This window comes from Oryctolagus cuniculus, chromosome 16, assembly GCF_964237555.1.
Source record: "Oryctolagus cuniculus chromosome 16, mOryCun1.1, whole genome shotgun sequence".
NCBI classification, from domain to species: Eukaryota; Metazoa; Chordata; class Mammalia; order Lagomorpha; family Leporidae; genus Oryctolagus; species Oryctolagus cuniculus.
The window spans coordinates 23,057,997-23,084,059 of NC_091447.1; the positions used below are offsets into that span (position 1 = coordinate 23,057,997).

At 43.1% G+C, this 26,063-nt stretch overlaps 1 protein-coding gene across 11 annotated transcripts in view; it reads right to left on the reverse strand.

Annotated features, from left to right (window-relative positions):
• PDE1C (phosphodiesterase 1C) overlaps nt 1–26,063 on the reverse strand; it is a 543,851-nt gene that overhangs the window by 212,909 nt on the left and 304,879 nt on the right. The window contains exon 1 of one of the 11 annotated variants that reach the window (XM_070059702.1): nt 16,125–16,220. The exons of 9 other annotated variants lie outside the window; for them this stretch is intronic. In XM_070059702.1, coding sequence (XP_069915803.1) covers nt 16,125–16,144 — 20 coding nt within the window. In that variant the 5' untranslated portion in view covers nt 16,145–16,220. Of the gene's footprint in view, nt 1–16,124; nt 16,221–26,063 lie in introns of those variants that run through there. One more of the 11 variants, XM_070059706.1, reaches the window with a different exon arrangement.

Below are 26,063 nucleotides of genomic sequence, written 5' to 3' on the forward strand. Positions count from 1 at the left end.
TACTTGTGCCAATACTGCTGTCTCCCAAGGTCTGCCCTCAAGAAGCTAGAATCATAAGTCAAAGCTAAAATTCAAACACATGTACTCCATTGTGGGATGCAGGCATCCAGAACAAATTTGCTAGACCAAATGCCCACTCCTTATCTCAGCTTTTGATGTGCCTTCCTCTCTAAGCTTAACCATTTTTAGCATTTGATTTAAAGTGAGAGACCATGATTGTTTGTTCTACTTGAACACTCAGATGCCACTGTAGGGTTATTAACTGGCCTAATTTCCATATCGCGTATCAGGGAATAAGAAGGGCCAAGGACAAGGAGAGAGATGGAGGAATGGCCAGTTGGCCAATTGAACAGCTAGGACACACACAACATTTATCAATGAAGTTTGCCATCTCCTATGCACACAATTAAAGGTACTCTAAACACCTGAAATAGTAACATCAAAAATCACTGATCACAGATGATCAAAACAGATGTAACAATGATGAAAAATCTTGGAAAAATGCAAGAATTACCAAAATACGTCCGGAGACACAGAGTAGGGTCACGCTACTGGAAAAATGGTGCAGACAGACTTGTTCAAAGCAGGGTTGCCACAAACCTTCAGTGTGTATAAAATATATTATCTGTGCAGTACAATAAAATGAAGCATGCTTAGGGTCAGTTCTGAAGAAAAAAAAAACACACACACACAGGCAGGAGTGACCAGACCATATAGAAAGTAGCTTTAGGAATTGGTAACCAAACTACATAAAAAATTATAAAAAAAAGAAGGGGCCTACTTATTATTTGCAGGCCATCAGCAAGCAGATGATTATCGAATGAGTGGCTAATCCAACCAAGTTGAGTTGAGGAAGGCACTCAATGCATACAGCATGCTTTACAAACTTAGCTGCTCACAGCCCTCTGTAAAACAGAATTGCCAACTTTTCAATGGCCATGCTTGTCACAGAGAGATTACTAACTTCAAAATGGACAAATCTGGGTCACCACCCTGCTAAGAAACCTGGGACAGCTGTTTTATCTGTAGCAAGGATATAAGAGCTCCTACCTAACATAAAAGGGTCTTATTTGTAGTATGCATTCAGTAAAAAAATAGTATGCGGGTGAGTTACTGACCACCACACACTGTGAAAAGTATTTTGCATGTGTTGTCTCATGTAACCTTTATGACAAAGTGATCAGTTCCAGTCTTAGTGCCTTCCTCTGTGAAGAGATCAGAGTCATTGTCAACATTTATCTCCAACCATCTGAGCAATTTTAAATAATGCTGATGCCCAAGTCTGCCTCTCAAAGATTCTTACTTAAGGGTTCTGACCTAGGAATTTGGACTCTTAAAAGCTCTCTGCAAGCTATGATTTGCATATAGATTGAGTGTGTCACCCAAAGGTTCGTGTGATGGAAGCCTGGTCTGGTGGTGTTGAGGTGGTGGAGAACCTAAGAGGCAGGGATTAGGGTAAGGCGGATGGGCCATTGGGGTGCCACTTGTAGAAGGGATGGATGTAGCTTATTAGGACCCCAATTATTTCTTGGGGGTTGCTATAAAAAGAGTGAGACTGACCCCTGGATCTCTCCTGATTCCTATCCTAACATGTGATCTCTCCCTCTCATATGTGCTCCCACCATGATGCCACTTACCATGTCATGACACAGCCAAGAGGCCCACACCAGAGGCTGAATAGATAGGGTTGCCCAATCTTAAATTTTCAGCCTCCAAAACTGAGCTAAATAAGCTTCTTCTTTCTATAAAGAACCCATCCTCGGTTATTTTGTTATAGCAACAAACCCAAAGACACTGGTTAATCCCAGTGTGCAACCAAGCCATCATTGACAATCATTGTTCTGGAAGCACCATTTTCCTATAACTATCCACTCTGCTGCACCTCTTGGGCAAGATGTACCCTGAACAAGACAAGTGCATTTCTTCCACAAAAACTATTTTCCTATCACATTCTGGTGGCCCTAAACACTCACTCATTCACTGGGAAGTTGAAAAAAGAAAACAGAAAAATAGATATCAACACTGTGACTAGAAAGAACTCATAGTCTAACGTGTAAACGGATGAGTGAGCCTACAATAATAATTCAGAGAGCCGGCGCTGCGGCTCAATAGGCTAATCCTCCGCCTTGCGGCGCCGGCACACGGGGTTCTAGTCCCAGTTGGGGCGCCAGATTCTGTTCCGGTTGCCCCTCTTCCAGGCCAGCTCTCTGCTATGGCCAGGGAGTGCAGTGGAGGATGGCCCAAGTACCTGGCTCCTGCCATTGGATCAGCACGGTGCGCCAGCTGCAGCACGCCGGCCGCGACAGCCATTGGAGGGTGAACCAACGGCAAAGGAAGACCTTTCTCTCTGTCTCTCTCTCTCACTGTCCACTCTGCCTGTCAAAATAATAATAATAATAATAATAATTCAGAGTACTCACCATGCTTTAAATACATACATAATTGAATGCCTACCATCAGCACAATGATAGGCCCTAGAAACAGAGCAATGGAAAGACACAGCCAGCCATCCTGACCTGACAGTTTTGGTAAGAACTATACTGACATCCTGACCTGATAAGAACTATAACACAGGTAAGTTTTGGGTGCTGTGGAAGAAAAGGAGTGGTCTCCCTCAACAGTCTGTTTCCTTGATCATCCTTGCAGGCTGCAGAAGTACTAGACCTTCCAGGAGACAAACACAGAAGGAGGGTAGGAAAGTGGAGAAGAGGTCTTGCTAAGTCCAGCCATAATTGAAACAGCAGAAATGCAAACACACTGTTTCTTAACATGTGACCAGGTTATGTCTTGATTTCACACAGTGGAAAACACCATAAATTGAAAATGTATTTAATACACTGAATCTACCACACATCCTAACCTAGCAAAGTACACTGTAGAGGATCTATTGTTCACCCTGATGATCGAGGGGCTTACTGTGAGCTCTGCTCACTGGCACCACCCAGCACCACTAGAGATCATCACACCATCTATCACCAGCCTGGGAAAACACCCAAGTCCAACACTTAGAGTTTCTGCTTTCACACCACCATAAAGTCCAAAACTTCCAATTCAAACCAGCCTCAATCAAGGACTGTTTGGACTGAATTATCTGCAATGCTTTGAAAATGTTGATGTCCCACGCTCAGCCTAGGAATTCAGGAAAAGTCTCCATGAAAAAGGAGACTAGCAAAAAGCAGGCTAGTCAGTCCATGCCTACAATGCTCCTGAAATGAGAACGAGTCTTCACAGGGAAGGCGTGAGCTTTCTCATGAGCCTCCTTTGTTCAGGGCTCCATGACAGCACAAAAGGAACCCAGACCACATTTCTTTATGAATAACAGTACTTCTTCTACAATCTGATGAATTAAATTTATGATTGACACCAAAGAAACGGTTTTCCAGAAACTTTCAGGATTCTCTTTAACTCCAAGAGATCATGGTGTTCACTTTCAATTAAATAAAAAAAAATCTAAACTCAAAGGACAAGTATTCGACCTAGCAGTTAAGAGGCCACTTAAGACAACTGAATCTCATTTCAGAGTGTCAAAGGTTTGAGTCCCAACTCTAGCTTCTTGGTAATGTGTACACCTGAGGAGGCAACAGGTGATGGCTCAAGTACTTGAGTCCCTGACACTCACATGGGAGACCTGGATTGAGCTATCAGCTCTCAATTTCAGCCCAGTCCCAGGCATAGCAGTCACTGGGGAGTGAACCGACAGATGAGAGTGTGTGTTCCAACCTGCACCCTTTCCCTAGTCTCCTTCTACCTCCCTCTCACAATAATAAATATATTTTAAAGTATGATTTAAAAAAATAACTTTGAAAAACACATGGTCTCAGTCTTAGCTCTGCCTCTTCCCTTAGTACTTTACTCCCCATTTATGTAACACTTGCAATAATACAGCCAACTGCCTTTATAGTGCGGGTGTAGTGGATTGATATCTGTCCCCCCAAATTCACGGCTACCTGCAAACCCAGAGTGTAACTGTATTAGTTTCTTAGGGCTGCTGTAACAGAATGCCGTAAGTAATGGCAGAGATTATCCCTCTCAGTTCTGGAAACTGAAAGTACAAAATCAGAGTGTAGGTGGGAACACTTTCCCTGGAGGCTGTCGAGAAGAATCCCTCCCCCTGCTGGTGCCCAACAACCCTTCGTATTCCTCGACTCCTGCTGCATCACCCCACTCTTTCCCTTCTGCTTCATGTGGAATTTTTCTCTCTGGGTCCTTTCCCTTCTTGTCAAGACACAGTAACTGTATTTAGGGCTCACCCTCACAGTGTGACCTCATTTTGACAATTAGCTCTGCAAAGAGTACTTGCAAAGAAAGTTACATGCTGAGGCTCTGAGTAGACATGAATGGGGTAAGGCGGGGACAGGGTTAAACTGTAGTCTGTAACTTGATTTGGAAATGAGGTCTTTGCAGATATAATTAAAGATCAAGATGTGGTCATACAGAATTAGGATTGGCCCCAAATCCAATGACTGGCATCTTTATAAGAGGGAGAGAGGACGCAAAGATGAGAATTCCATGCGAGGTAGCAGGAAGAGACGGAGTCATGCGGCTGTAGCCAAGGAAAATGAGGGACTGTGGAAGCCACCAGAAGCCAGGAAGACACAGTGTAGGACTTTTCCCTGGAGCATGGCCCCACAGCTTCCTTGATTTTAGACTTCCGGCCCCTGGAATTGTGAGGGAATAAAGTCTTGTTGTTCTAAGCCCCCGGATTGGTCGTAATTTTCTGTGGCAGTAAATAAACTAATAAGGGAAGAGAAAAAGGGTGTAGAATTTTTGAGGTAAAAATCGACTATAAAACTTAGAGGAGCTTCCACTTTCAAAAAAGAAAAAAAAAAAAAAGACAACAACTAGGAAGAACCGCTTCTGTTTCATGACAAATTCCAAACCTATGTCACTGAATGCCAGAGCTGATTCAAAGGAATGTGCGTCAGAATGATTTAAATTCTATCAAAGCCGTGCCTTAAAACAGCTGTCTGGAAATATGTTTGTATGGACTAGGGATAAGTCACTAGATATTTCCTTTATTTATTCACTCATTCACATATTTATTTACTGGAGGGAAATTTTTAAAATGAGGGGCCTTTAAATTGTTTATCAGGAAATCCCTGCTAAACAAACAACCAGCTCTTAATAAACAAGGAATCCTGAGGAAATTAGGAAAAGTAAACAAATGCAATGTGATGTGTAACTCAAAGCATCTATTCCCAGGGGCGCTTAGGAACCAGGACAGGGTGGAGGGCCACCCAGCTGAGCTCATCTTGCCTAGCCTCCCTCTGAGTAAAATCCTCTCATGGTCACAGGAGCAGTGGAAGACATCACCAGAGATCCAGAAAGAAAACCGCACCCAGGACTAAAGGAGAAAGAATGACCAAAAACTAAGGAAAGCGCCCCAACGTCCATCTTCTCACAGAGCTTTGCTCTCTGGAATTCTAGCTCTGCAAAGCAGTTGGATGAAATGAAGCAGCAAGGTCTTGGATAATATCCCCTCCCCTAATAAAAGTAACTTATTTGAACACCACTACATTTTCTTCCCTACAGAACATTGCCAGTGGCTCAGACACATAGGAAGTATGTATAAAACAAGTTCTTTAAGATACTGTAGGTAATAAAATCCCTTCAAATGACATACAATATGGAACCATCATTTGGCCTAATTTTCTGATGCAGTTTTTTTTCCTTTTTTTGACAGGCAGAGTGGATAGTGAGAGAGAGAGACAGAGAGAAAGGTCTTCCTTTACCGTTGGTTCACCCTCCAATGGCCGCCGCGGCCGGTGCGCTGTGGCTGGCGCACTGTGCTGATCCGATGGCAGGAGCCAGGCACTTCTCCTGGTCTCCCATGGGGTGCAGGGCCCAAGGACTTGGGCCATCCTCCACTGCACTCCCTGGCCACAGCAGAGAGTTGGCCTGGAAGAGGGGCAACCGGGACAGAATCCGGCGCCCTGACCGGGACTAGAACTCAGTGTGCCAGCACCGCAAGGTGGAGGATTAGCCTATTGAGCCATGGCGCCAGCCCTGTGATGCAGTTTTATTATGAACATTTGGTATACAACTTGACTCAGTAGAAAATGATAAGCATATATATGTATGTATGTGTGTGTGTATATATATATATATATAGTATCTACACATTCACCCTACACCAAGTTTTTATCTGAATTTTCTTCTGCCATCTGGTCCTTTATCTCACATATCATTCCTCATCTAGAAAAACACAGGCATAATTAAGTCAGTTGTTGATTAAATTATTTAATAACCACATAGGATGCACTAGCTGGGCATGGGGAAGGGATGAATCTGAAGCAGCCTCCCCCTCCCAAAATGACCTTGCACTTGGGTGGATGATGTAGCCAAAGAGAAAGGCAACTATGACCACATGTGGTATGGGACACAATGGGTGCTAGTGCAGGGCCTGAGGAGTACCATGGAAGGGCCTCTAATCCAGTTATTTGGTGGGAATGACTGAGAGAAGGGATTCCCAGAGGAACTACTAAATCAAGCCCCCAACCCTAAATTGGAGTTAGGTAAAGATGTCCTCTTGATATCTGGTTGATTTTTTTCAGTTTTATTTGTTAGTTAGAATGATGGACACATCGGGGGGGATGGAGGGGAGGGGAGGTGGAGGTGGAGGTGGAGGTGGCGGTGGAGATGGAGATGGAGATGGAGATGGAGATGGAGATGGAGATGGAGATGATCTTCCAACCCCTGGTTCACTCCCCCAGATGCCTGCAACAGCCAGGGCTGGGCCAGGCAGAAGCCAGGAGACAGTAAATCAATCTGGTTTCCCTCCTGGGTGATGGGAACTCAAGTATTTGGGCCATTATCTGCTGCCTCCCAGGAGAATTAGCAAGAGACCACACTAGAAGTAGAGGTGGCACTAGATTCCAGGCACTCGGATAGGGGATGGGGGCAACCTAAGGAGCCGTTTAAAAATGCCCAACACTTGGTTTATCTTGAGAATTATGGAAACAATATCAGTCGCAGTTGTACCAACAGAAAAATGGTTTTCACAGCTGAAATTAATACAGACATACTTGAATTCTCTGTGTAAAGAGAAATTATCTGCTTTGGTGAGTCTGACTGTAGAACTTAATTCAGCTGCAAAATTAAATTGTCCTCTGCTGGAGATTCATAATGAGAAGAAAGATGTAGGGCAAAATGAATTTCAATTAAAATTGTACTTAAAAATTCAACACATAGCTGTGATCTTACTATACTTTTTATTTCATGTTTAAGCCACTACAATTTCCTTCTCACCTGGAGCTTTTTGCATAGCTTTTCCCAGCAACTCCAAGCTGTCTCTGCTTAGAAAATAAGGCTTTCTGTTCAAGCTCCTCAATGGTATCCTGCTCAACCAAGAAAGGAGGCTGTGGACAATTACGGGAACAGCTCTGATTTTGATAGATCCAGCTATTTTAATGGTATACGATCCACCTTACAGACTTTCAAAGTTTATTTATTACACATACAGCATTTGTGTGGCATGAAAAAGTTCATATCTAAGACAATTAATTGGAAAGTGGCATGTATTTTCTTATAGAAATATTTAATAGGGCTTAGAGTCTCAGGCAGGCCCTCAAGGGCCTATTACTGTAGTATTTGCTCACTACCAGGCCATGGTCAAGGTCAGATACCTGGTTCTGGTGAAGTTAGGGCCTTGGAAGCAAAGATTACAAGTGGACTAGTTGAGACACAGTTAAGCGGTGTCTCTGGGGCTCCAGTACTGTACAAACGAAAAAGCCATAGCTTTGAACTCAAACAGAGCAGAGTCAAGATCGCAGATTCAACAGCTACTCACTCTGTGGTGACCATGTGATTGTCAGTAAAATGGGAATAATATAAGGGCACTGTGAAGATAAATAGACTAATAGGCAATGCAGCTCCACAATGCATGGCACAGAGCAGTGGCCGCTCAGAAGCAATGGTTGTTTTCCATTCAATCTTTGTTTATTGTACCTGTTATTCTTGTCTTGGTCTATGGAGAAAATGAGACCTCTGTTACAGGGGTGGAAAAACAATTTTGTTGTGCCGACGCTATGGTGTAGTGGGTAAAGCTGCTGCCTGCAATGCCAGCATCCCATATGGGCGCCGGTTTGAGTCCTGGCTGCTCCACTTCCAATCCATCTCTCTGCTATGGCCTGGGAAAGCAGTAGAAGATGGCCCAAGTCCTTGGGCCCCTGCACCCACATGGAAGACCTGGAAGAAGCTCCTGGCTCCTGGCTTCAGATTGGCACAGCTCTGGCCATTGTAGCCAACTGGGGAGTGAACCAGCGAATGGAAGACCTCTCTCTCTCTCTCTCTCTCTCTGCCTCTCCTTTTCTCTCTGTGTAACTCTTTCAAGTAAAATAAATATTTAAAAAAATTTCATGAAGTCTATATGTCTCTGTGCACATGCCTGTGTATGTGTGTGTGCATAATTGTGCATGTATGTATACATACTTATGTGTGAGCTTCTATGTTTAAAATCAGGAAATGGTAAATACATGTCCTAGTGAATAAGGCAGTAAGTAAGTACTGGTTTTCTTTATTTCTGCACCACTTCAACCATCATGCTGACCAGGCCTCTTCCTGTCCATTAACACAGTCTATAATTCTGGTTCACAGTTCTGCCTCAGTCTACTGCAGTGTGAATCATGGTGTTTCCTACAGCATTTACAGCTGGCAGTACGTTAGAGGGTCCTAAGTTGATTCCAGATCTATCTGGGAGAGTCTGACGAAGGGGAAGGAGGCAGTCCGCAGGTACCAGTTTCCCTGAGCTGAACAGAATGGCCTGGGAAAGGCCTTGGGGGCATGGCATGTAGCATGGCCTGCTCTCCATCTCGCCTGAGGTCCAGGAGGAGGAGGAGCAGTAGGCAAGGCTGTCAAGATATTCTACACAGATCTCCTCTGTGAGAGCAAGTGGAAGCAAGGAGTGGCTTCCCTTCTGTGGCACTGAGGGGGCCACCCCAGGAAGCCACACCAGGCCAGAGATGCAATGTTCCTAAACAATGTGCCTCCAGGATGAACGAGGCACCAGTACTCAGTGTTTCCAAGAGCCATGGACATCAAAGAAGGAAGGGTTCAGGGAGGAAAACTATGAGAACCTGTTTGAGGTTGCCTAGGAGACACCACTGGGAATTCTCAAACAACAGGGAAAGGCTTTTGTGGGGAACAGGGAGGTAGTGCTGAGAACTCTATGGGGACGCAAGCCAGGAAAACGTGCATTCCCGTAATGTGATTCATTCTGCGTTCATTGTTGGGTGAGAACTGAGGAAGAGTGCAGAGAGCAGAGTACAGCCAGGAGCAAGCCTGGCATCCCTAAGTCAGGTAGGAAGGTGGCAATGCTCCCAGCCACAGGGGGAGCCAGGACCAATGATTAATGGCAGAACCAAATAAATAAATGATCACATGATAGCTATGCAAATAACATAGTTTCTAAATTTGATGGCAGCTGTAGGAAGAAGCACGACTCTGTTAAACAAACATATAATATGCCTTTATTGTTCATATAATGATGGCTTACTAGCTAGCACTTATCATGAACTTGGGTGGAAGATGTTGTATAAATATTAATTATAGTCAATTGAAGGGTTGTTCCATTCTCCATTGGTATTTATATTGGAATATAAGGAACTTTTGATCTTTAATCCTTACACCATACAATCAGCACCTATTTGGTACTCTGTCTATAGTAATTATACTCCCATTATTTTATGCCAGTTCCTCTGAGAACATTTCTAACAGGGGCCTTTCTTATCCAGTAATTATGTTTTTGCTGTCTTTTTATACATGTCAACATATACTGGTTAATAGCAAAGTGGCTTCACACCTATATATATATATGTGTGTGTGTGTGTATATATATATAGCAATATATTTTGTATATATTGTAATATATATTGTATAATATATATTGTAATATAGAGTGATGTGAGTGTATCTCAGATAGGGAATAACTATGATTCTCCTCTATATTTGAACTATAACTTGTTCATTCAATTTGAAAATTTACCTAAAAGATTACTGCTGTTTTACAGTCTTTAAGTGTTGATTTAAAGATATTTGCAGTAAAGTAATCTGGGAAATGCAAAGGATCAAAGAGTTCCAGCTAGCCTGGGGTGAAAAGGGCAGCCTGGAGCCCAGGAGGGTAACACTGGCAGTGACTGGGAACTGCTGTTAGAAGAAAGGAAAGTGCAGCATGAGGATCCAGGGCATACCTCAGTCTCCTAAGTGATCCAGATACACACCCAGAGACGAGGTGGACACCCTCCATGAGTCGATTTTCCCTTTTATGTTATGTAACAGGTTATAGATATCAAAACTTTGAATATGTGCTATTATTAGAAGAAATTTTGGAGTAGGGAGTCTCAAAGAACCTTGTAAAACAGTAAGAAACATTACTAACTAATAGTTTGAATGCCACCATATGCAAAAGCTCAAAGAGTAAAAAGTGAATGGAGCAGAAGCGCTTGGAGCTCACATTCCGCTATCTGATGACACTGATGAGTCTCTTAATCTCACTCGGTCTCTCCTCAATAGCAGAAAGAAAATGGTGGACTAAAGAGATCTCTTAAAAAATAAACAAACAACCTTTTTTAAACAGAAGGTATGCAACCAGCACCGCGGCTCACTAGGCTAATCCCCTGCCTGTGGCGCTGGCACCCCAGGTTCTAGTCCCGGTTGGGGTGCCGGATTCTGTCCCAGTTGCTCCTCTTCCAGATCAGTGCAGCGTGCCAGCTGTAGCGACCATATGGGTGGGGGGGGTGAACCAACGGAAGGAAGACCTTTCTCTCTGTCTCTCTCACTGTCTAACTCTGCCTGTCAAATAAATTTTTAAAAAAGTATGTTAAACAGAAGGTATGCAATAGCCCTGGGTTTTTGCTCTTTGGGCAGCATGCATTTTCAAAAGCATACATAGAGAAACATCTTTGCTAACTTAATAAAAATACTTGTTTCTAAACATTATTTTCTATACTTTTTCTCTTCTATATTTTTCACGCAGGAAGCAGGTTTTTTTTCCCTCCCTTGAGCACATCCTGTTTTTCCTTCATTACAGGTACAGCTGCTGTCCAAGGGTGTGCAGGGAAGGACCAGGAAGGGAAAGAGCCCATGAGTCCCCTCGTGGCTGGGGTCTGTTTCGTGCTATACTTAATGGACTGGAGAATTCACGCTGCAGTTTTTGCTCTGAGGACCCAGAACACAAGCTTGCATGCCCACCTGCAGCGTCTTCAGAGCCCAGAAGTCCTGTTCTATAGCAGAGAATCTTTCTCTGACAGTTTCCAACTCTGCAACTAAATTCATTTAAACTATTTTTAAATTATGTCTACAATGACAGTCTAATAATCATTTAAGTTTCCTTATTTTGACCCAGCTGCTAGTTGCTCATGAGCATCTGAAGACTTTCTATGCAATTTTATTTATTTTTATTTATTTGACAGACAGAGTTAGACAGTGAGAGGGAGAGACAGAGAGAAAGGTCTTCCTTCCATTGGTTCACCTTCCAAATGGCCACTAGAGCCGGAGCTATACCAATCCAAAGTCAGGATCCAGATGCTTCCTCCTGGTCTCCCATGTGGGTGCAGGGGCCCAAGCACTTGGACCATCCTCCACTGCCCTCCTGGGCCACAGCAGAGAACTGGACTGGAAGAGGAGCAACCAGGACTAGAACCTGGTGCCCATATGGGATGCCAACGCTGCAGGTGGAGGATTAACCAAGTGAGCCATGGTGCCGGCCTCTATGCAACTTTAAAGTTGCCCAAGCACTTAATGGAATTTTACGTAGACACAGAGTGAGGGCGGCTTAGAATGTATAGGCCAGCTGGTCACCCAGCAAAGGGTACTATATTTTGTACAGAAAAAAAAAAAATAAAAGCTTCAATTCTGAGCTTTTACCACCATCCAAACAAAACAAATGTCTTTGTTTTTATTTATGGTATCTACTTGGCCCATGATCCCTCTGTCTATGCAAGCTGCCTGTGTGGAGGGTAGAAAGACCCTTGGCAATGGGAGCAGGTGCCAGAAAACATGGGTTTCTTGGGCAGCCTGTATTACTCCAAGAGGGACATCTGTTCAGCAGGAAGGTCCCACTCAGGGCCAGCTTTCGGAACCATCTGTCTATTTATGCTTCCGGACACACACACACACACACACACACTGTGCATTCACTGAGTGTGAAGCCCAAGTAGAGAAAAAGAGGCTGCCTCCCTGACAGCAGATATAGGAGGAGCAGACAATGAGGTCTTGTCACAGTTCCCACATTGGCTTGTTCTCACCATACAGTAGGAAAGCAGTGATCCTATCCTACCCATGCCCCCTCTAGCCCCAGGCTCAAGCTAGAACAGCAACTCACAGCCATGAAAGGCTCAGCAACATCATCTAAGATGACATCTAAAACTAAATTTCAAGACCATATTACCTAGGGCCGGCGCTGTGGCATAGCAGGTGAGGCCGCCTGCAGTGCTGGCATCCCTTTTGGGCCCCAGTTCAAGTCCCAGCTGCTCCACTTCTGATCCAGCTCTCTGCTATGGCCTGGGAAAGCAGTAGAAGATGGCCCAGGACCTTGAGCCCCTGCACCCATGTGGGAGAACCGGAATAAGCTCCTGGCTCCTGGCTTCAGATTGGCACAGCTCCGGCCATTGCAGCCATCTGGGGAGTGAACCAGCGGATGGAGACCATATCTCTCCCTCTCTCTCTCTTCTCCTCTCTTCTCCTCTCTTCTCCTCTCTTCTCCTCTCCTCATTTAACTCTTTCAAATAAAAATAAATCTTTAAAAAAAGACCATATTACCTGTTGTAAAAATTTCAAATGCTCAAAAGAAGTGTCTTCCAAAACAATATTCATGGGGGTAATAAGATAAATGAGCAAGTATCTTTGGGATGGAGGCCCTTTCATTCCAATGTGTGGTTGCTTAGATCAGAAAGTTATAGTATAGGTCAATGAGACCAATGTCACCGAAGACAGACAGATATGCACTATGGCTGAGAGAAAGGGCTTGTCACAGTTGTGTCTGAACACATGTGCACACACATGTAGAAACAGGACATGACCTACTGCTTAAATGGATCCAGTTTCTCTTTATTGCTGCACATTGTTAACTTGATGTCCATGATGAGAAATCTGTTTAACTGTTTGAAAAATGTTATGATTTTAAAATTTGCACATTAAGAGAGATTTTGCAGCTTGAAAGAGAATTAAAACAAGATCAGAGAAAGTGATAGGAAATTCTCAAAAAAAAAAAAAATGAGGAAAGAGTAGTAGTACCAGAATTCAGAGATGAGAATTATTTCAATTAAGCACTCATTCTGGTTCTCTAGCTAAACAAAAAGGGAATAATGAGGAGCGACACAGTTCTCCAAGTCTAAGAAAGGAAGCATTATCAGCTTACAAAAGTACTTTTCTGGCAGTAAATTCTAGGGAGAATTTATTGAGTGGACACATAGAGATGTGGGTGAATATTGACAAAAATCAAATGAAGACAGTTAGCAAAGAAGTTTTGAGGATGGGCTTTGCTGGAGACAGACCTGGGTTCAGATTAGTGACTACAGTACTGGCCAAGCAACTTAAGCATACTAACCTTCCAAATTCTCACCTCCAAAACAAAAATGATGGCCACCTGTCTTGTCAGGTTAGCAATGAGGATTCAATGAGATTATAAAGGGAAAGGAACCCACACAGTACCCAGGATAGCAGGTTCACAAGAAATATTGCTTCCATCTCCCATCTCTCACCCTCATTTATGATGGGTGGGCTAAGGAACCAAATGGAGCCAATTCAGAGTTCTAATGCCTTTGAATGAAACTGAGAGAGTTTAGATATCAATACTACTTGGTACCAATAAATTTCTAGTTCAATTCAACAGTAGAGTTTGGAGAACCTTGTGGTATGGTGGCTGATCTGACTCCTATATCACCAGCAGTGTCAACCACATCCAGGGAGTTGGCTGCAGGGGTAGAAAGACTCAACTAACTGGCAAGCACTAAATATGCAGAAGCTCTCTGCTGCTGATCAAAGAAAAGTTAATGCTTCGGATACCATTGTCAAGTGGTGGGATTAATATCTTTTCAGTGCTTCATCCAGACAACGGGCCATCATGCCCACATTGAGGGCGAGATGAAGGCATGCTTATTAGACAAAGCCATTCTTTCTTTCCAAGAAATCATCCATGTGAACCTCTCAATGCTTATATAAAAGCCATTTGGGATTCCAGAACTCGGGGTTATACAACACTGGTACAATCATTTCAAACTGGGAATATATAAGAATAAATGTCACTCCAATTTAATCCCATCAAGATGGCATGTACCAATGCCATCTCACTAGTCCAAGTGATCAATTTCAGTTCACAATTGATCATAATGAAAGGACTAAGAGTCGAAGGGAGCACATAAACAAGTCTAGTACCTGCTAATACTAACCGATAGAATAAATAAAGGGGAGAGTGATCCAACATGGGAAGCGAGATACTCAGCAGACTCATAGAATGGTGGATGTCCTAAACAGCACTCTGGCCTCAGAATCAGCCCTAAAGGCATTCCGATCTGGCTGAAAAGCCCATGAGAGTATTTCAGGCATGGAAAGCCAAGACACTCTGGCCAAAAAAAAAAAAAAAAAAAAAAAAAAAAAAAGCTTGAATGAAAGATCTCTGTGAGTGAGATCCCAGTGGAAAGAACAGGTCTTCAAAGAAGGAGGTACCTTTCTCTGAAGGGATGAGAGAACCTCCACTTTGACAATGACCTTGTCTAAACAAGATAAGAGTCGAAGAACTCAAGGGGCTTCCAAAGCCTTGGAAACTCATGACTGGTGCATAGGGAGATTACTGATGCCATAAACAGGAGTGTCAATTTGTAAAGTCAACAACAGGAGTCACTGTGCACTTACTCCTCATGTAGGATCTCTGTCCTTAATGTGCTGTACATTGAGGCTTAATGCTATAATGAGTACTCAAACAGTATATTTCACTTTGTGTTTCTATGGGGGTGCAAACTGTTGAAAGCTTTACTTAATGTATACTAAACTGATCTTCTGTTTAAAAAAAAGAAGAAGAAGAAATTAGCAATTCCCAACTTGACTCTCGCTCGGATTAAACATGACAATAGGTCTGATCTGATTTCATCATCATTTAAAAAATCATCTATTATTTTTCACTTTACGTTTCTGTGTGGGAGCAAACTGTTGAAATCTTTACTTAATGTATGCTAAACTGATCTTCTGTATATAAAGAGAATTGAAAATCAATCCTCATGTGAATGGAAGGGGAGAGGGAGTGGGAAAGGGGAGGGTTGCGGGTGGGAGGGACGTTATGGGGGGGAAGCCATTGTAATCCATAAGCCATACTTTGGAAATTTATATTCATTAAATAAAAGTTAAAAAAAAAAGAAAAAAAAGAATAAATGTCACCTTAAAATAAAATGCTTGTGCATGGCTTCTATAAAATATCTTAATACCACTATTACTAGATGGATAAGCCAGTGCAGGTATTATTAGATAGTTACTAAACATTTACCAATCTTTTACCCCGTATCTGACTATGGTAGTCCTTACACATATATTATTTCATTAATTCCAGTAATAGGAAAACAGAGGTAACACACTGAAGTATCATCAAATACACATGTATACATCTAGGAACACTATGACTTTATATTAGTAATCCATATAGAACTGTTAACTAAATTAAATTATCCTACATGATCATGTGTTGTTCATAACACAATTAGAGGACCTGAAGCAGAAAATGACCATTATTGGAAAAAGTACAGTAATTTGATCCCCATAAACAATTCTTTGAGCATAATTAACAATTTGCTTAACTCATACAATGTCTAACAAAACACTGAATTTTTTTTAGCTAAAGGAGGAATTAACACAAATTCACTTCCACAGCCAAATTCTAGCCCCCAGCAAAATAGCTGCACATTTGCTCAAATGATGAAAGCAGGCCAGCAGCACTAAGCCAAAGCAACAGTTTAATTTTAGAAACTCTCTATGCAAAAGCCACTACAACCAAGAAGGTCACAGCCAAGGTTACCGTGCCACCACCTACAGGCTATGCTGTCAGAAACACCAAGAATCACTCACAAGGACTAAAACATGAAAGAGACGTCGGGCTCCAATAGCTGAAGAACAATTTACTCCGAGCATTTTCATCAACTCACCTTCCCAAAGGCACAACCATTCACTCACTGGTTCTTTGCTGGCTTCTCACTGTGTGCCAAGCACTGGGCTAGACTTGGGGTTGGGCTTGGAGTTGTCCCACCCACAGGCACAGCCCTTCTAGAATCCACAAATATTCTCAGAGCTAAGCATAAACTCTGGGGCACAGTCCTACGGAGGTCAAAGGCTTAGAATCAAAATGCAGATGTTAATATGCAACAATTATAAAAGCATACCATGTGCTGAAAGTGCGTAATTTCATCCCACATAACTGATACACTCCCTTATAAGTCCAATGTCCATCTGAAGGTCCCTGCAGCCATTGACATTCAACTTCAAGGTAAGCACTATGTGATGTTAATAAACAACTAAATTTGATGATCAGGTGCTGGCTCAGGAGCTGCAGAGTGAAAGGTAATCATTCTCAAGGAGAGATGTCAACCTTAAGACATTGTGTGTTTTTACATTAGACCATTTACAATTTCAAAATGATTACGGTGAGACACGCCTTAAAGTTCTGAGGTGTTAGGGCACCTGCACACACAGAGATGACTCCTTTGACAGTTGCTTACTGAGTGTCTTCTATACACCAGGAGTCAGGTAGAAGAAATGGAGATCCCAGTAGTGGTCAGGACAAAACTAGGCACAGTGCCTCACAAAGAACAGGTGCACATGCAGGGGCAGGAGGTTAGAGAGGAGGCTCACAAACCAGCCCCGCCACTTCTTGTGCATGCCTTGAGGAAGGCATGGAGCCCCTGGGAGCTCCCACCTCCTGCCTGTGAAGACAGCCTTCAACGTAGCCATTGCACGGTCACCGCCAGGTCTGAATGGTCAAGTTACGGCGTTAGGCCATCCAATCAGATGGCAGTAATGTGAAGCTGGGCTTCACTCTCAGCAAAGCAAGGACCCTCCTGTGCCTCATGCTTCCTCAGCTGTAAAATGGGTGTGACAACAGCGTCTCGTAAGGTGCTGGTCAGGAGTCAGCGAGTAAGCTCCTGCGAAGAGCTCACAACAGTGTTTGGGACAAGTGAAACTCGAGACAGTAGAACCCTCATTAGTGCCATATTCCTGATGCTGTAAGGAGCCTGGAGGGTACGGGGGTAGATTCTGGAGGGGAAGTGGGATTTCACCAGGAAAGGTTGAAGGGGATGGTGGAAGGGGTGGGAGAGGTGAAAATGGAGCAAGGGGCAGAAAGCACAGAGCAGACAGGAGAGTTGGCTGAGAGGCCTGGAGCCCACGATAGCTGTCCTCATCCTCGGATGTCCCTGTCATTGGCTGCACCTGGTTCATGCAGCTCCTGAGCCACTCTCCCACCAGAAGCATGGGGAGCAGGTTCTGAGATGAGCCCTGGTCACAATATGCCCCTGAGGACTCTCCACACTCACTCCTTGCCCATCACCACCTGTCAATCCCCATTCTCCACCTGGGCTGGCTGGCACCCTTTTCTGAAGCTACTTAGCTCTAGCTCTAGCTCCAATACACCTCAACACCTAGTCATTATGGGTTATACTGAATGCTTTTATTATAACATTTTCATATGGCATGACTTTTTACCCATCTGATTCCCCAAGAAGGTGTAGTAATTGTTATCAAAAATAACAAGGTACAGGGGCCAGCACTGTGGCGTAGCCAGTAAGGCCACAGTCTGCAGTGTTGGCATTCCATACGGGTGCTGGTTTGAGTCCCGGCTGCTCCACTTTTGATCCAGTTTTCTGGTATGGCCTGGGAGAGCAGTGGAAGATGGCTCAAATCCTTGGGCCCCTGCACCAGTGTGGGCGACCTGGAAGACACTCCTGGCTCCTGGCTTCAGAGCGGCACAGCTCCAGCTGTTGTGGCCACCTGGGGAGTGCACCAGCAGATGGGAGATTCTCTCTCTCTCTCTCTCTCTCTCTCCCTCTGCTTCTGCCTTTCAATAAATAAATAAACAAATCTTTAAAAAGAATAATGATGTATGAACTGATTCTCTCAGTGTGTATGGGTGGAGAAAGTGCACTAAATGATAAAATAAAGTGTAGAATTACATACAATACTATCAAATTTGCAAAATAAAAGAATGGATTCTCTATTGCCACTACCATTATAATTTGTTATTATTGTGTATGAAGACTATCTGTGTGTAATACATCTCCCCATGTTGGCTGTGAGCTCCTCTCTGGTTGTCCTCTGCACACATAGCCTTCCAATATCCACCAACCCACCACCCACAGGAGAGAAGGTCCTGCCACCACAACCCCACTGGTTAAGGGACAAATACACCCTTATCTCCATTGTGTATATGAGGAATTTTTGGGCCTGTAGAGTCATGAGTGGCCAAAAATCAAAAACTTGAGGGAGAGGCTCAAACAAAATCCATGTCTGCAAGGCTCCCATGCAGCAGAACATCCTGTCAGTAGCAGCTGGCACAGGAAAACAAAACAGATCTGATTCAATGCTAGAGGCAACGCTGAGAACCCAGTGAGAACTGCAGTGGGGACTACTAACAAGTGAGATTTCTGAAACACACAAACAAACATGATTGCATTATGCACATTTATAAGATTTTCCCTTGATACCAATGAAGCTGTTAGGGAGGAAGTCAGAAATTGAGCCTATGTGTGTGTGAGAAAGGCCCACTGTGGAAGTTCCAGAAGCCCAGCATCTTACACTTCAAGGTCCCACCCGGATCCTGATGACCTTCCAGGGGGTCCTGCCCTTGTACCTGGCCTGATAAACATCCTTCCTCTCAGGCTGGGCGATGCCAGCCAGGCTTCCCCTGTCTGATAACTTCAGTGGGAAAACTCAGCAAGGAATTTTTTTGTATTTACATCAAACAAGTCCTTTGTTGGGGAGAAGAAGAAGGAGAGGGGGAGGGAAGGCAAGACCCATCCCCTTAAGAACCCCAGCCTAAAGGTGAACTACACACTCTCTCAGGTTCTGTCTGGAGAGGTGCCCATCTGTCCTTATAGATGTCCCTACCCTAATAAACCTTGCTATTTTTCTTTCCACTGCTCTCTGTCTCATGTCTGAATTCTTTCTTGCGTGAAGACAAGGACCTTTTGCTTCTCCAGTAACAAAGCCACCCTACAAGCACTTGCACATGTGCCTGGGTTCCAAATAGGAGAATAGTAACATATAGAAAAAGAAAATCACTCCTTACCATCCACGGATAGCCCTTGCAGGAAATCCCTGCTAACCAGCATGGAAGCAGGAGGCACAGTGGGGCTGAGCAGCTGGTGGTCAGCAAGAGTTAGTTCCCTGGTGGAATACAGACTCCACCACGTGACCTTGGGCAAGCTACTTCTCTTCTGTAGGCTTCAGTTTCCTCATTTCTAAAAGTGGGATGATCCAGATACCTGACCTACTAGTCTACTTCAAGGATTAAGTGAGATTATTGTTGTAAAGTAACTAAAACAGTACCTGACATAAAAAGTGCTCAAGGATAAGTTCTGGGTTTGTTATTCCTATTATTTTTAGAGATAAAAAGCCATAGCCAGAATGGCCAGAGCAAAATCACACACACACACACACACACACACACCATATCATGAAGAATTATTTGCTACTTCTTAATATTTTACACAGATTTCTATTGTATGATTTATCGCAGATACTAAGATTAGTTGTGTACAGATCAGTCTCTCTTCCTTCAGACAGTGTGCTCCCTAAAAGAAACCAAAAAAGTGTCTTATTCAATTTTATAACCTCAGTGCTTAGAAGATGCTCATATGTATTTGTTAAAAATTTCAAAATGGAATGAAATTTTTAAAATCATTTACACTCACAGAGTGATAACTGCAAGCAATATCTGAAAATTGAAATTCAGCTCCTTTTCATTGTGTAGCTGTCTTTTCAGATAGCTCGCCATAAAAGCAATATCTATAAATAAAGATAACTTGTGCTCAGAGGCCCACTAATGTGCTAAACCATCAGCCCAAGAGCTTCTCTCGATGTTCACTCAACTTCATTTCTGCAAACTTTAAGCCCGCACATTCCACCAAATGAATTCAATTCATCAAGAAGGCCAGCCTGCCACAGAGCTACTCAGATCTTATCAATAGGTTCTCTCTGGAATGGGGAAATACCAACACCCATAACAAGTAGAAGGAATGGAATCAGTTCTTTCTCAAAAAGTGGAGAGGGGGAGGACATGCGTGGAGGAATTGCAAATGGAAAATCTAACTTACTTCCAGGCAATATGATAAAATTCTTTGAATGGGATAACAACTTCAGCATCTCTGCCAAGTCAGCTGTGAGATTGTGAGTTCCAAGGGCACATCAATAACAAAGCTCACTCCTTTTCTATGTAGTATAATCACATTTGTCTTCAGACGCAATCGCCTGGTTCAGTATGAAACGCTCTACAGTACAATGCTCATTGTCTTTAAGTGTAAGTGCCATCCTTCATGGAAGCGAGACCCATGCCTTGCCTAAAGCTAATAATGTCTTTTTTGGATAAAGTATAACTTTGGGAGTTAATAACTCTATTAGGTCGCATGGCCCATCCATTACAACAGTGTAGCTCTGGGTGGATTCAGCTATTGTAATCATTCAGTCCAACTTATTTGCAAAGCATAGTGTGTGCCTGCAGAGCCAGCACACAATGATTCTAGAAGTCACTCGTTCAGGCTCTAGCAACTGCTCACTGAGTGCCTACCGTGTGCCACACACAGTTCCAGGGGCCATGGTTACTGAAGAAAACAAGACCAAAAAATGTGTTTGCTCTTAGGGGGTTTAACATTAGTGAGATGTTAGTGACAGAAGACAGGTAAAGAAAAGTGTGAAAGCTAAACTGAGAAGATGATGTCTTACAAGGAAACCTCAAGAAGGTCTGGTGACGTGAAATACGAATAATGAAAAAGGCACATCCATGCACACACTGGCCTTGGCAAAGGCTTTAATTCCACTCTTCTGTTCAGACTTCCATGCAGCTTTCTGGAAGAACCCTATTGATTTATTTGCTGGAAACACACAGCTAGAACAGATCTAGGGAACTGGAACTCAATTCTGTGCACCCACATCACTAGATCAATAGAAAGGTCTGGTCAGACTTCTGAGGGCATTCAGACGTGCAGGGAACGCCACAGTTATTTCATTGCCTCTGAACACAAAATGGTCCTCAAGACATCAGAAAACAGGAATAATACAAGTAGACTACAGAGACATTGTGTTATCCTACTAAAGATAATACCCTCCCCTAAATGCCGCCTAAGAAGGATGAGCTCCAAGGCCTGAGAGGACTGCCTCAGAGTCCATGAACAGACTGGACACTTGGAGTCAGGTGCTGCGTTCTCTCCCTTCCTCAGCAAGAGAGCCCCCATCTCACCCAGCATTCTCAGACGCTCAGTGTCAAGAGGACCCCGCTCCCAATGCCAAGAGCAACACCCAACCCAGACCTGGTCAGTTTACTCAGTGAGACCCCTCCACATGAGCTGGTAATGGCAATGCCTGTGCTTCGGCTTTGGGCAACAATGACTAGAGATGTTTTCTCTCTGCTGGACATGGACCTGGGATGGTGTGAGGCCTTCTACAACAGGTGAGCCTGACAGAGAATGGAGCCTATGCAGAGAGACAAACGTGGGAAGCTGGAGAGAGAGAAAAGAAGTCTCAATGCCTTCATCTGAGAACCTGGATGAGGCTGTACCTAAATCCAATACACTCAGATTCTCAAATTAATTAACTAATAAATTACCTTTTTATTTCTTAGCCTAATTTAATATGTGTTTTCTATTACATGCCACAGAAAGCATCCAAATATATACAATAAACTATCCTTAATACTAAATTATTGTATATAGAGCTTAACACTTCTATTGTAAATACTTAATACTTCTATTGTAAATAAAACTTAATACTTCTTAATATGAAGGTACTTCAAAAAGTTCATAGAAAATGAAATTAAGAGATACGTTTATTTTGGTGCAAAAAAATTGAAATTCATTCATGCTTATACAAGGAGCACTTTTTAGAAAAATTCTAGATAGTCAGTCAAAGAAAACTAGGGTCTCTTTTGATTTCCACTAGTCTACATTTTTCTTTTTGACACAGACTAAGTTTTCATATTGATGACAGTTCCCAGGAAGGATCAAAATGAAAAGCTACTGACTCCCTGACCACAAAGTATATAACCCACAATCCATCGCCATTCCCAGTGTTCTGCAGATTCATATCACTTTACAGTTTATGGACACTTTTTTTTTTTTTGACAGGCAGAGTTAGACAGTGAGAGACAGAGAGACAGAGAGAAAGGTCATCCTTCCATTGGTTCACCCCTAAATGGTCGCTATGGCCAGCAGTGCATTGATCCGAAGCCAGGAGCCAGGTGCTTCCTCCTGGTCTCCTATGTGGGTGCAGGGCCCAAGCACTTGGGCCATCCTCCACTGCCTTCCCAGGCCACAGCAGAGAGCTGGACTGGAAGAGGAGCAACCAGAACAGAATCCGGCGCCCCAAGCAGGACTAGAACCTGGAGTGCTGGCGCCACAGGCAGAGGATTAGCCTAGTGAGCAGCGGTGCCGGCCGGATTATGGATACTTTTAAAACACAACACTTCAGGTCCATAGACATAGACTAGACTAATAAAAATTTGTGGCTCACAAACTTTCATTATTCTTCCAAGCATAGCCCCTTTTCACTGAGTGCCCACGAACCTCCTCTTCATCTCACCTCATTTTGAGTTCACAAATGGATGAGCAAACTGTGATTTTTGACAAGTGAAGCAACCTTCCCAATAAGTGAGCATTGGACCAAGAACTCTCCCACTCCCCCTCATCTGTCTCTTCAAGAAAGCATAAAAGAAGTGGCACCTCCAATCACATTAGAAGAAGCCACACTGAATTGCCTGCTGTGTTGGAAGGGTGTGATTCAAAATAAACACTTTACCACTAACCACACAGCAAGACTCTCTACTGCTGCTAGTCTATCAAGCTCTTCCTAAACGTGGTTGCTTTAAACAGAGTTTACACAATTTCAGTACCTGTATTTGGTGCTGTATTTGCAGACTGGTTACCTGCAGACACTCTGAAATAGGAGGTAGCTTAAAGTATCCGTGGAAAACCTTTTTTTTTTTTTTCAAAAGTCAATACCTGAAAATATCATTACTGCCTCTTTTTAGTTATATACTTTAAAAAAAATACCTACAAAAGGTGGATTTTCTATTTGCAGATCAGTAATGGGTCTATTGTCTGTTGTGCCTTTTGGTTCTGAGTAAAGTCAATCAGGTAACAAAAAGCACAGGAATTTCATTTATTTAATCTGCAAAAAAAATCACCTAAAAATGACTTTTTAAATTTTTGCAGGTAATGGATTTCTACTTCCTTGCCTGAAATGATTTCCCTCTTGTTTTCCTGGCAAGTTAATTTGGTGAGGCAGTTCCATTTTAGAGGAACACTATTCTCCAGAAGACTCAATATTCTCTGTATTGGCTTATCAATTTGGGGACATTACCTTATTCATCTGAACATACAAAACCTTCCCCCACTATCCATTTTGGAGGAGGTGCTTGGAAGGCAGAAGACTAAAGGAAAAATGCTTTTTGTGGTAGATGCTTTCAGGGGAAATAAACCAAGGCGTAGGTCCCAGATTTCTGAGACACCACAAGTAGACCTGGGTTGGAGGCCCTGGTTTCAAGGAGAGCTCCCCTGCCGAGCCAATCATTTACAGGTAGTAGGAGCATAACAAGACCAATTGGTGGAATTTTCCTTAGGCATTTTCATAGGCACAGCAGAAAATGAAATTCCACAAATGAGTAAGTGGGGTATGGGGGAGAAAAGCAGCTGATGCTGGCAATATAGTACACTTGTTGCAAACAAAGAAGAGGAAGAAGGAGCAGCTGCTGCCCACAGAGCTACCAAAGATGGTCAGAAAAAAAGAGGTGTCATGGTGCAGAGAGCTCGATCCAGGGATCAGCTGGAGCAGGTGTACAGCCTGGGCTCATTTCCTAGCTCGGGCTCCTGTCCACAGTTTCCTGCCAATGCAGACCCTGGAATCAGGGATGGTGGCTCGAGTAACTGAGCCCCTGCCTCTTACGTGGGAGACCTGAATTACTTTCCTCGTTTCTGGCTCTGGCTCTGGCCCTGGCCAGCTCTGATCATTTTGGCCATTTGGGGAATAAACCACTGGATGGGAGCATGTTCTCTCTCATTCTCATACTCATTCATTCATTCTCTCTCTCTCTTTGTCCTTTCATTCCCCCCAACCTGTATCTGCGTATGTGCATGTGTGTGTTTCCCTCCAACCTGTCTCTGCGTATGTGCATGTGTGTGTTTCCCTCGGTCTCTCAAATAATTTTTTATTATTTAAAGAAATAACTGTCATCTACTTCAGATGTTTTTCTTGTCCACACTATTTTTATTTTCATACAAACACCCCCAAGACCACTTTTTCCATTTCTTATTTTTATTTATTTATTTTTTTTATTTATTTATTTATTTTTTTTTATTTTTGACAGGCAGAGTGGACAGTGAGAGAGAGAGAGACAGAGAGAAAGGTCTTCCTTTGCCGTTGGTTCACCCTCCAATGGCCGCCGCTGCAGCCGGCGCACCGCGCTGATCCGATGGCAGGAGCCAGGAGCCAGGTGCTTTTTTTCCTGGTCTCCCATGGGGTGCAGGGCCCAAGCACCTGGGCCATCCTCCACTGCACTCCCTGGCCATAGCAGAGAGCTGGCCTGGAAGAGGGGCAACCGGGACAGAATCCGGCACCCCAACCGGGTCTAGAACCCGGTGTGCCGGCGCTGCAAGGTGGAGGATTAGCCTATTGAGCCACGGCGCCGGCTCCACTTTTTCCATTTCTAACTAACTTTATAACTCCATAGAACGCTCAGAAATCAATTCACGCATTTAAAACCAACTAATCTTTGACAAAAGAGCTAAAATAAATCCTGGATAAATGAAAGTCTCTTCAACTGGTGTTAGAAAATTGGATCTCTGTGCAGCAGTATGAACAAGATCCCTACCTTACACCTTATACAAAAACCAGCTCAAAATGGATTAGGAATCTAAATCTAGGACCTGATAACATCAAATTACTAGAGGAGAAAATTGGGGAAACTCTTGCAAGACATGGGCATAGGTGAAGACTTCATAGAAAAGACCCCAGAAGCACAGGCAATCACAGTCAAAATAGACAAATGGGATTACATCAAGCTAAGAAGCTTCTGCACTGCAAAGGAAACACTCAGCAGAGTAGAAGGTGTAACTGACAGAATGGGAGAAAATAGTTGCAAACTATGAAGGATCAATATCCAGAATCTACAAAGAGCTCAAGAAATTCAACAACAACAAAACACACAATCCAGTTAAGAAATGGACAAAGGAGTTCAACAGGCTTTTTTCAAAAAAGTAAATTCAAATAGCCAAAAGACACATGAGAAAATACTCAAGATCACTAGCCATCAGGCAAATGCAATAGAAAACCACAAGAAGGTTTCACTTCACCCCCAGTTAGAATGGCTATCATGCCAGAAATCAACAAACAATAAATGTTGGTGAGGATATGGAGAAAAAGTACCCTAATCCACTGTTGGTGGGAATGGAAACTAGTACATCCATTGTGGAAGATAGTATGGAGATACCTCTAGAAGCTGAAAATAAATCTACCATATGACCCAGCTATTCCACTCTTGAGAATTTACCCAAGGGAAATGAATTCTGCAGAGAAAAGAGTTATCTGTGCCCTGGCATTTATTGCATCTCAATTCACAATAGCTAAGATATGGAATCAACCCAGATGTCCATCAACCAATGACTGAATAAAGAAAACATGGTATATATACACTATGAAATACTACTCAGCCAAAAAAAAGAATGAAATTCTGTCTTTTGCAACACAATGAATGCAACTGGAAGCCATTCTGGTTAGTGAAATAAGTCAACATAACTATATATATATATATATATATATGTATGTATGTTTTAGGGTCGGTGTTGTGGCATAGCAAGTAAAGCCACTGCCTGCAGTGCTGGCATCCC